The sequence below is a fragment of the Vanellus vanellus genome (assembly GCF_965231255.1).
Source record: "Vanellus vanellus genome assembly, chromosome: 14".
Lineage (NCBI taxonomy): Eukaryota > Metazoa > Chordata > Aves > Charadriiformes > Charadriidae > Vanellus > Vanellus vanellus.
The window spans coordinates 11,132,112-11,143,042 of record NC_138919.1 but is presented as its reverse complement, the minus strand read 5'-3'; the positions used below and the strand labels follow the sequence as shown (position 1 = coordinate 11,143,042).

General features: G+C 40.9%; 1 protein-coding gene across 1 annotated transcript in view; it reads left to right on the top strand.

Annotated features, from left to right (window-relative positions):
- Window positions 1-524: 524 nt before the first annotated feature.
- UNKL (unk like zinc finger) overlaps window positions 525-10,931 on the top strand; it is a gene marked incomplete at its 5' end in the record, with an annotated part of 56,601 nt that continues 46,194 nt past the window's right edge. Inside the window, 3 exons of the mRNA XM_082490455.1 lie at window positions 525-595; window positions 2,463-2,672; window positions 8,852-9,028. Of these exons, the coding sequence (XP_082346581.1) occupies window positions 525-595; window positions 2,463-2,672; window positions 8,852-9,028 (458 nt within the window). The remainder of the gene's footprint in view (window positions 596-2,462; window positions 2,673-8,851; window positions 9,029-10,931) is intronic.

The window sequence follows — 10,931 nt, the reverse complement described above, 5'->3', positions numbered from 1 at the left end:
TCCTGTGACCGGCCGGCCGCCTCCCCAGAAGGCCACAGCTGCCGGACGCTTTCCGTAAGGACACAACAGCCGCCCCTCCGCCAGCGCCTCGTCCCCCGGTGACGCGGCAGGCGTTTAATAAAGACTCTACTATAAAACTGCCCTCAGTGTCTCGCTTTCAAGGTGTTGGGAAACACGCGGACCGTTTCCCCACAGCGCGTGGGTTGTTAGAGGCGCGGCATGCGTGCCCACCAGCTGACACGTCGCCGCTGACGCAGCTCTGCGCCCTCGACCCAAGACTTCTCCAGGCCGCGGCTGGACGCGGGCTGTGCCGGCGTTGGGGGCACCGTGTCCTAGACCGTCCTCCAACACACAGTCACCGGACCCTACGGTGAGGCCAACACGCGCCTGCGCACTGCGGAGGGGGGACCGCCCCGTCGCGCATTGCCGCCTGGGTGCGCGCGGGCGGGGCGGGGCTCGCGTCGCAGGGGGCGTGGCCGGCGGGAGCGGGCCGCGCCTGCGCTCTGCCTGAGCCGGCGGAGAAGATGCCGTCGGTTTCCAAAGCGGTGTCGCGGGGCGGCGGGTCCCCGCAGACCGAGCAGCCGACGCATTATACGTAGGTACCGCGTCCTGGAGGCGCCCCCGCTCCCCGGGACCGCGCGCCGCGCCGGGAGGGCCCTGAGGACCCGAGGCGGAGGGCTCGCTCGTGAGCCAGGCCTGCTCTGCGCGGCCTCCCGCACCGGCGGCAGGTCTGTGAGGAGACGGCCCAGCCCCGGCCCCGGCCCTGGCCCCGGCCCCAGCCGGCCGCCGCCGCGCTGCCTTTGCGGCCGCAGGGAGGAAGCCGCGTTCTGAGGCGGCCCGGGCTCGGCTGGCTGCGGAGCGCCCGCCGCCGTTCTCCGCTCCCGCCGTCGTGGCTCTCTGGTCCGCACCGTGACCCGCCGGCGCGGCCCGGCGTACCGAGCCGCCTCTGGCGCTCCGAGGCCGCCGTCTCCCAGCTAGGGCAGCGGCCCTTCTTCCCTCCGCTCCTCCGGAGCGTTGCCGCAGCTCGAGTCCGTGGGACGTTTCCGTGACAATTTTTGCAGACCTTCCCGTAGTGAAAGACGGGTCCCGGGTGCTCGCCCTGCTCTCTGCGCGCCCGTCCGTTTTCTTCTGATACGGTCTATAAAGTCCCTGCAGCCCTCGAGCACTGCTGACAGCCCGGCTCGTGTAGGACCCTGTGCTCCCCGCAAATGCAGAATAATTTATTACTTAATCGTGGTGTTCCTTCACTCCTGTCCCCCGTATCATCACTTCTATAATGTCATGTTTCCAGCACTCAGAAAGACCACGAGAATGTAGCTGCTTTCCTAGATGCTGCTACAGCCCGTCCTACAGCCCTTAACATCCAGAAATTCTATTTTATTTTTTTTTCCTTCTTCCCACAGTCCTGGATAGTTTAGAGATCCTTCTCTAAACTGAAAGACATGCTTCATAACTCTGTGTCATTACATCCCCCATGTGCTCATTTAAGCAACTGAGAATGAAAAGATGCCCTTTATTCCTCTTTCTAATCTTTTCCTTTCCCTGTACCTTCAGTTTCCCTGTAGCCTGTTACACATCCTGCACCCTTTTAGAGAGCTCTGTGAACTCTAAGGTTCTTATGCCAAGCCCCCATATACCCTTTCCTCTGAAAATACTCGTTAACTTTAGCAACATAATGAACTTGCTAAATTGGCTAATAGATACATGAACTGAGACAGGAAGAAGTGCTGTCTTACATCCTTTGACAAATGCCAGAGTAGTGCCCAGTCTGGCATGATCTTGATCTCCTGTGGAAAGAAGCATCAGACTTCCTAACTAGCTCCTGTGCCCTGCATGCGAATGAAGGACTGTCTTACAAACACCAAAGTAACCTTTAAAGACCCCAGACTGTCTCAATGCAAACGTAACAGTCACTAAAATAAGTTGGCTGAACTCCTCTCGTAGCCCCTGATAACCTTCATAAACCTCTTTTAACCCTCTGGCTTTCTATATAGTGTGTCCACGTTTTGGGAATATTGTGATTAAGGACTAATGTTTAAATTACATGTGGTATTGAGCTAAAATAGCCTTTGTAGGACTATTTTGTATGGTAGCAAGCAATATGAATGCTCATTCAAGTAACTTGTTGGATTTATAATCTCTGTTTGGTGGTTTCTTAGGACAATATTCTAAATACTGTGCTTTTTAAATTAATGTATTTATTTGATTTTAGTTTAGCTACAAAACAGTATAATTTGCCAGGTATTCCACCGTATTTTATTAGTAATGCATCTGTCATAAAAAATGAAGTCACTTGTATTCAACAGCTAAACAATAAATTGTGCATAGGAGCTAAAACTGTATGCAGGTACATTTGTACAATTTTTCACGGGCTATGTGCACCGAATTGTCAAGTGCCCTGTTAATACTGTAAAAATGTGCCTCCAATAAGATAAACTTGTAACACAGTTTAATTTTTTTAGGTATCTAAAGGAATTTAGGACAGAGCAGTGCCCCCTATTTTTGCAGCACAAGTGTACCCAGCACAGACCATTTACCTGTTTTCATTGGCATTTCCTAAATCAGCGTCGTCGTAGACCTATACGAAGGCGTGATGGGACTTTTAACTACAGTCCAGATGTTTATTGTACAAAATATGATGAGACTACAGGAATCTGCCCAGATGGAGATGAGTAAGTGATTTCTTTCAGTCCTAGGTGTTTATAGTATTATCAATGACATTAAGGAAAGATGCTAATTTCTGCTTAGCAAAAATGATTGATAGAATCCTGGTGTAGTTTATTTGAAAACAGATTTCTGTCATTTGTTAATTTTTGGCACATAAACTTTTATATAAGCATGTATTCTTTAGGCTATCATAGAGTTAGAACTATGATTTTGCATTGTGACTATCTTTAAAGCATAATATAAGAAACTGGTTTTCTGCACATTTATGCTAGTATTGGGTTTGGGGTTTTTTTTTCAGCTGTGTTTCCTTTTTCTCCTGACAACTTTGAAAGTGATCAGTCGGTGCAAACTGTACTGTATAGAGGTGGCTTTATGTAAGTTTTGTGAAGATTGATGGGTAGTAGAGGAGAACGGCAGTTTCGTGATGCTTCCAGTGAGAAGAAGCAAAGGAAGGAGTTCACTGTTAGTTGTCTGGCTGGCCTGTTAGTGTTTGTATTGCCATGGACATGTGTCTCTTCTAGATAAAGGTTACAGAGGGTCTTCAATGAACCTGGGGAGGGGTAGAAGCTTTGTGGAGGTGAGAATGAGCAAATGGTATGGTATGGCAGGCAGGCATATGTAGAGGACATGGGTATATTGTGGTCAGAGGAGCTACCTTCATCTGCAGTGATGGAAGCAAGGAAGGACTTCTGACAGAAAGAAAAAATTGCAGGAAAACAGCCAGGAAATATGTAGTTATGCTGGCCATCTGTTTTAAAAATTGAAGATTAATTATTTTGGTTGCTCTCGTGTATAGCAGCTCTTGTCATGGATCAGGTATCTTTTGTGTTATAGGCTGTAGTCACAGGAGAAATAGGTTGATTTTTCCCAGCTGCTTTACAAACTAAATGACAGAGATAAGGGAAGGTAAACAACAGAAATGCACTTGGCAGCGTGACAATATTGAGTACCATGCCTAAGCAATATAAGCAGCAAAAAGTGTCTCTGAGGGGTGATTTTAAAGAGAACAATTAATTACCTTTTCAGGTGTTTGTAAAGCACTGCTGACAATCCTGGGGCAGCACTGGCAGTTCTTTGAAAATCAACAAACGAGGATAATGGATGCTCATGTCATGGATTGCTTGGGGACAAAAATTGACCTTTCATTATTGCGTGATAGATACTGATTCTAAAGGAGAAAAAAGGAAGCAGTGTTTTCAAAGGGTATTAGCTAGGCACAATTGACTTGTTAGAAGCAAATAAGAGATGTGAGATGGAAACCTTTTTGCTGCAATTGAATTGGAAATGTTGTCCCCTACAGTTGCTGAAGATTACTCCCTGGTTAGGAGCCTAAGTGACAAACAGCGTGATTATATTGCCTGGCGTAATGGAAGTACAGAGGACTTGCCAGAAAGAAGACCAATAGTGAGATTCATACCTCTGTTTTAGCGCGTTGTGCTTACAGTTTGAATTAAATGGATAGATTTAGGAGTTATCAGCAAAGGGGTGATAGTTTTCAAGTTTGTGTTTTGCAGTGAAGTTGCCCAGATGTAGAAGGATAAGAGCAGGGACCCAGGTTGGAGTCCTGTGAGATCCCTCACCAGAGGTGTAAGAGAATGTTGAAGTTGGAAGATAAGCTGCAGGAGAGATTGAGAGGAAAATATGAATGTAACTGAATTCCTGTAAACAAATGAGAACAGTGTTTCAAGGGGAGAAAAACTGAGTGAAGCAGACAGTAAATTAAGAAAATGAAGATAGCTGTGAGTAGACAAAATGGACTCTGTTTTCTTTGACTCAGTTATAAGGTGAGATTATTGGAGACATTGTGAGAGAAGTTTCAGCCGAACTGTGGAGGCCTTATTTTAGATCTGACCCTGAGAACTGCTGGCTAGAAATGGCAGTCAACTATTGTGAGTAGATAGCTCATTGAAGTTAAGATAGAAGATAAAAGGCATACAGGGCAAAGAGTTGGGAAAGGTAAGAGAAGTCAAAGGTAACTTTCTTAAAGATAGAAGACGCTGCAGCATGTCTGTAGTGTCAGGGTAAAAACATGAAGGAAAACACCGGCATTTCTGAGGACATGCTTACAGCGTGGCAGCATTCCTGTTTCAGAACTCAGCAAAAGAGCATATTTTTCACCCTTTTTTATCTCCTGCCTAAAATTTAGCCTTTTATTTGGAGCAACTTAAAATCCTTATACAAATAGGTTATAAACAGTGCCAGGACACCTTCATTTTAAGCTATCTGTGACAACATACTGGTGCTTTTTTGGCTTTTATCTGTCTCTGTTTCTCTGTTCTGCTCATCTGAGTACATGGTTAAGTTAATGCAGTTTGTGAGTGGATAGAAAACAAGGGAGAAAGGTAGAGTGATGACACCCATAATTGCTCACAGGAACGTACTTTCAAGAGAGTTAAAGTAGAAATTGTTGGTTTCACCCAGCCTTGACTGTGATACTTCTTTCCAAGGTTCAACTTGGAATGAAAAGAGGGCCAAAATTTTAAAGCTGTTTAGAAAAGGGCTTTTCTAAGGGTAGCAAATTAAAACAATCTGTTCAATCTGCCTGTGACAAAGACTAGATTACTTGCAGAGTTAGAGGGATAGATTTTGAGCAATGAATAGTCTTCTTCCCAATTTCACAAGTGAGGATAGAAGTGATAAATTTGTTTTTAATCTGATGTGTTTTTCAACTGTTGTAGTCAACTGATGTCAGATGCTAAAAGAGAAGATTATTTTGGGTATGTTAATATCTGTAACGTAAGACTGCTCTAAGAGTGAATGAATTACATAAGCCTACTACAGAAGAGCACTTCAAGTAATCATAGGAAGAAATACGTCAGTGCATCAAGGTTGAACAGAAGTAGAACTGTAGTTGTTTTCATACACTTAACATCTAGCATTACCCTTTAAATTGGAATTGTTGAACTGTTTTATTCTTGAAGGATATCTCTGGAATGTTTATGATGTGAATTAAGAAGAGTGTGAAAAGGAAATATACATTTCAGTAATCAGTTAACCTTTTTAAGTTTTTGTGAACGTATGTTCTGTTTCATGGTTTATACATTACTTATATATGAATAATGTAATGAGAGTTTTACTTTGCGAGTTCCCGATGCAGAAAACAAAGCTGATTTCAGTAGTTAAATGTTGTGTGTAGACTCCAATAGAACTTAAAAATAGAGCAATGTTCTCTACTGATTCACGATTACTAAGTTAGGATTCAGATTTTAAGCTGGAAGATGGCTGTAGAAACATGGGCCATGAAATAGATTTGTTTCTCTGCCTGGGAACAAGGTTTGTTTTTTTATTCTTTTTTTCCAAAAGCTTTGTTCCTAAGGAATAAGTGATGTCTGTGCAACCTTAGTACCAACCTATGGTACATAAGAACAAATTTATCGGTTTGTAGACATGTAATCCAATGATAATTAAAATCAGCCATTCTAAATCAAAATACTCATCTTGTTTAAAGCTATGGATTACAATGGTTTAAGCTCTATTAAAATATTTCATAAATAAAGTGAAGGTAAGATATAACATCCCTCTAGTTCATTAAAGGTTGAGTAGAACATGGGTTCTGTGCATATTTCAGTGCATTGGGTTAGTTTGATACTGTGTGTGAATAAGTACTATTTACCGTCTAAAAGCTGCTTTAATTAGGAGGTTGTGCCTTTCTGACTAATGATCCTGTGGTGAACTACAGCTGATCAAGAGAGATGTCTGTGGTTAATAGCATATGTATTATTGTGGTATTGTATGAATAACACACTTCTATGTAAAACATACACATAGAAAATCGATGCCATCGGTTTTGCTCTTTGAGGTTTGCATGCTGTTTGGTCTCCCTGAGTCACCGTTAGAACTATCCCTTATCTAGTTCTTTACAAGTCTTAGACAAAATTCAGATAACAAACTATCCCAGTCCCACTGGATAGCCGCATTAAAGCATTCTGTTAGTTTCTGGAGGAGGGCTTCACCTGTTATGGGACTCTTCAGGCAGCTAGCAAAATGTGCGGTAGGAAAGCTGTGTTTTCAATATACAAGTATTATTCAATACACAAGTATTGAGTCTTAGGGCAAACAAACCTAAGTTTAATATAACAGAAGTAAGAGTCTTGTGACACAGTTTTTATTTCTTTCCCAGCTTTCTCTTGGAATCCATATTGTCTTTTTGTGGGAAGAATTGCGACCTGAGTATTTCTCACTCTGTCACATTGTACACAACAAGTTGTGCCCAGCTGGTCTGACAAGCTATGTCTATATTCCATCGAATTATCTTTTTTTATTTTTTTAACAGTAATTTAAAAACAATTGAAGGCTTTAACATGTTGGGGGGGACCTCCACTGATAAGGCAATTTCGCTGGGGAAAAACTGCAGATATTTAAGCAAAAATGTTTTTCCTCTGTTAAGGAACCATGGATTTAGAGACAAGTGATAAGATGTAAACACCTGTACACTTCTTGCATGGAAGATAAGACATTTAATTCTTGTTTCCAAGAGGAACGAACAAACTTAAGTAGATGAAAATGGAAGCGTGAACATTATGCATAAGAATATGACAGAGTATTCTTACCTTTGTGAGGTGTGCATCTATGAGTGAAAGATTAGAGTTTGTAATGAATAGCCTTCTGGGAAAATGGAAACATTTGACCCCTGCAAAGATTCTGCTAGTAGTGGTGCAGTTAGCAATAATAAAAATACAGCCTCAGATTGCATTTCCTCCTGTTTAGAGCTCTGTACAGGACTAGTGCTGGCAAAAGGATCTGATTGACTCCTATGGTTTTTCTCATTTCTCTATATCATTAGCAATTCTAGCAGAACAGGAGGGCGGCTATTCACACATCGCAAAGAATTTCTCACAAAGTTCAGCTGAGGCACTATAATGGGTCCAATAAAGATTTCATCCTGTCTGTCTTTCCACGACGAGCCAAAAAGCATGAAAGAACTACTTTCAGGTTCTGAGTGTACACTGTGCTCTTACACTGACAAAATGAGATGTAGAACTGAATTTGGTATACCTAGCCTTCCCTCTAATTAATTCTTTGGGGATTTAAAGAGATAGGTACAAATCACTAGCTTCAGCCCTTTTATCTTGTTTAACAGAATGCTGGTTTTAAATTCCTGCAAGGAAGCAAGTTGATTCTCAGAAATCATAAACAGTGTCAGTTCCTGGAAATCAGCACAAGCTGCAGGTGTTTAGCACAGCAGGAAAAAATGTATGATTTTGATGTAAAGATATAAATACCAGACTTGTAATTGTTTGCAAACAATTACATTTGTTTAGTCTAGTTTCTAAATAACCTTTTTAGAATATAGTAAATAAAGCTTAAGCCAGCAAATATTCATAGGAGTGTTAAAGTCTGCTTACTGCTTCACCATTCTCCCTCCATTCAAAGTGAAATATTTCTGTGGGATTTTTCATTTGTGGTTCTGTCTCACTGTCTAAGCTTTTTGGTGCAGTTTCTTTTTATTTTGGGACAGGGGAGAGTAGTTTTTGGAGATAAATATTTTTTCAAAAACAGCAGAGACCAAAGTTAATTGAAATAAACTGGGAGAAAACAGACATCCCTGTGTATATATTTTTGTGGGTTTTTAAAAATTTGTTTACTATTAGTAGTTGGAATCCATACATGATGCTAGCCATTTTAAAGTATAGACTGTAACTCATATAGTTATGTCTGATAAATGGTTAGTATCTGTACAAAGATGTATTGCTGATGTAAAAATTTTTGTCTTCCTTTCAATAGAAGAGTCATTTTAGTTTTCCCCTGAGATTGTTCAGTAAGTTCCATGTCTATAAAGACCAGGCAGAAAAAAAAATCAGTGTGCTTTAAGTACCCCTTGATTTTAGATGACGATAACATTAAAAAAAATAAATGATTTGAGCTTGTATCAGTGTGGAAGATGTCATTCCTTAGCTGAGATGATGTTGTTGCTTAGAGGGGTGCTTACTAGATTTATTAATAGTATCTTTGTGAGCCAGCCTGCTATAAATTCTAATAGCTTTAGTAGAGACTAAGAAATAGATTAATGTTTTTTTATTTTGAAGCTGATTTGTGATGGTGGTTTGTTTGGGACAATTTTACTTTGAAGAATCCTGCAAAGTTACTTGTTATAAGTTAATAAAAGATAGAACATAATTCAGAATTAAATTATTAAAAACAAAACTTAAAGCAATGCTCTAACTTTCCTCTTTCTATTATGTAGTTGCCCTTACCTGCATCGAACAACAGGGGATACAGAAAGGAAGTATCATCTCAGATATTACAAGACTGGAACATGCATTCATGAAACAGATGCCCGGGGTCACTGTGTGAAGAATGGAATTCACTGTGCCTTTGCTCATGGTCCACATGACCTTAGACCACCAGTATATGATATAAGGTATTCTTGTTTCAAATTCTTCGTCCTAATTAGCAGGAAATACCATGTATTGTTATCACCACGTACCAGAAAATGCAGTATGCTTTGCATGAAAAATATACTTCTTTCTGTAACTGTTAACACAAGAATACAATTCACTGTGCATCACGAGAGCAGATAGAAGCACACTGGGAAATACAAATACTACGGTTTTGTAACTTGCAATTTCAAAAGCCATATGTGTAATTCTTATGACTGATAAAAGACCAGATACTCTGCCTTTTGTCATCTATGCCTTGTAAATTTGCATGTGGTTTTTACATTCACAGATTTATGATTTTGTTAAGCCATCTCTCAGGTTCTCGGCTTGTATGTTTGACATTTTGCTTACTGATGTTGCATTTTTTCAAATTATATTGTATTTTTTCATGTATAAGATATCAATATTTTTTTCGGCCTGTCTAATGTATAATCAAGTTACTGTCAAAAGAAGGTGCTTTGTGAATCAGGGCAGTGGTAGGTATGAGTTTTATCTGTGGCCAGAGCTGGGAGATAAGCTTGTTGTTGGGAGGTATTATGGAACTCTTGCTATAGAAAGTGGTCTGTATATAGCCAATAGAAAAGGATAAGAATTCCTAGAAAGCTTTGAAGCCTTGGAGGGTCACAAGTATCTCTTACTGGACACTGGAAGAGCATTCTGGGGAAGTATCCCTATACGCTTTCTCTATTCTTATACTCTTCCCTAGGCATCTGCTCTTGGCCACTCTTGGAGACAGGATTCCAGGCTAGATGAACCTTTGATCTGAGCTGGTATGGCTGCTATCTTACATTCTTACCTTTGTTATCCCTGATTCTGAACCATCTGTTGGGAGATGATAGCTCTCCCTTCACAATGATTTTAGTAAAGTTAGTGCCTTTTCAGTAATTTTGTAGTTATTTAAATTCATATTTTTCCACAGAATTCACTGCTGCATTGCCTGGTCACATACTGTTTAGTTACATATAGCTTTTCTTTCCAGAAGACTTTCTTCAATTAGGTAGCTGATGCTTCTTCGGCAAGACATCTGTCCATTTTCTTTTTCTTCTTTTTAACTTTCCTCCTTTAGCATACGCAGCACGATGCCACATCAGTCCGAATACAGAATGCTTAGTATCTTTGTAATCTTTTGTATTGTATTAGAATGAGGAAACAATATATAGCAAGACTGAAACCGAGCTCCATTCTCTAGATGTCTTTTAATGTGTTAGGTGATTGTTTGTTGGTGACTGGCTGTGTACAGAGCGTCAGCAGGGGCTGAAGACATTTGTAGTAGGAATCTATGTGTAACAGCTTGAACCTGCAAGCAGGCTGCCTCAAACTACTTCAGTGTTTGTGAAAAACAGTCTTGTGTCATTGCTTCTCCTGATTTCAGGCATCCAGCATTTGTAAGGAATTATGAAAAATCAGGTCTTATTTTTTCTTTGATGGTCTTTTTGCTCTACAATGGACACAGATATTAGGGTTTCTTTATTTTAAGTGAAAAGCAGAGAAATAACAGTACAGTCACTGATGTAGACGTTAACTTTATTCCCCTTAACAGCCTTGCTCTTCTACACATCCACCTTAAAAAAAAAAAAAGCACTCTCTAGGAACTCTCTCTTTTCCTTCTCATTGCCTGCACCTTTTCTGAACCTGTAAAAGCAATATCTTAAGTGTTTGAAAGGTTTTAGACCTGGCTTTGGCTCTGTCTTGTCTTCCTTTCCCTTTGAGATTTTCTTTCTTGGAGGATACTCGGTGTGTGGGAAGTTCTTGAAATGATATGTAAATGATATCATAATTAGTTACATTGTAAACCACTACACCTTTCAAACGTCTTTTCAGAGATCCTGAGTAGAAGTATTTTGGTATAGGGGGTAAGCTTCTTGAATATTTGTGTCTAGAGAA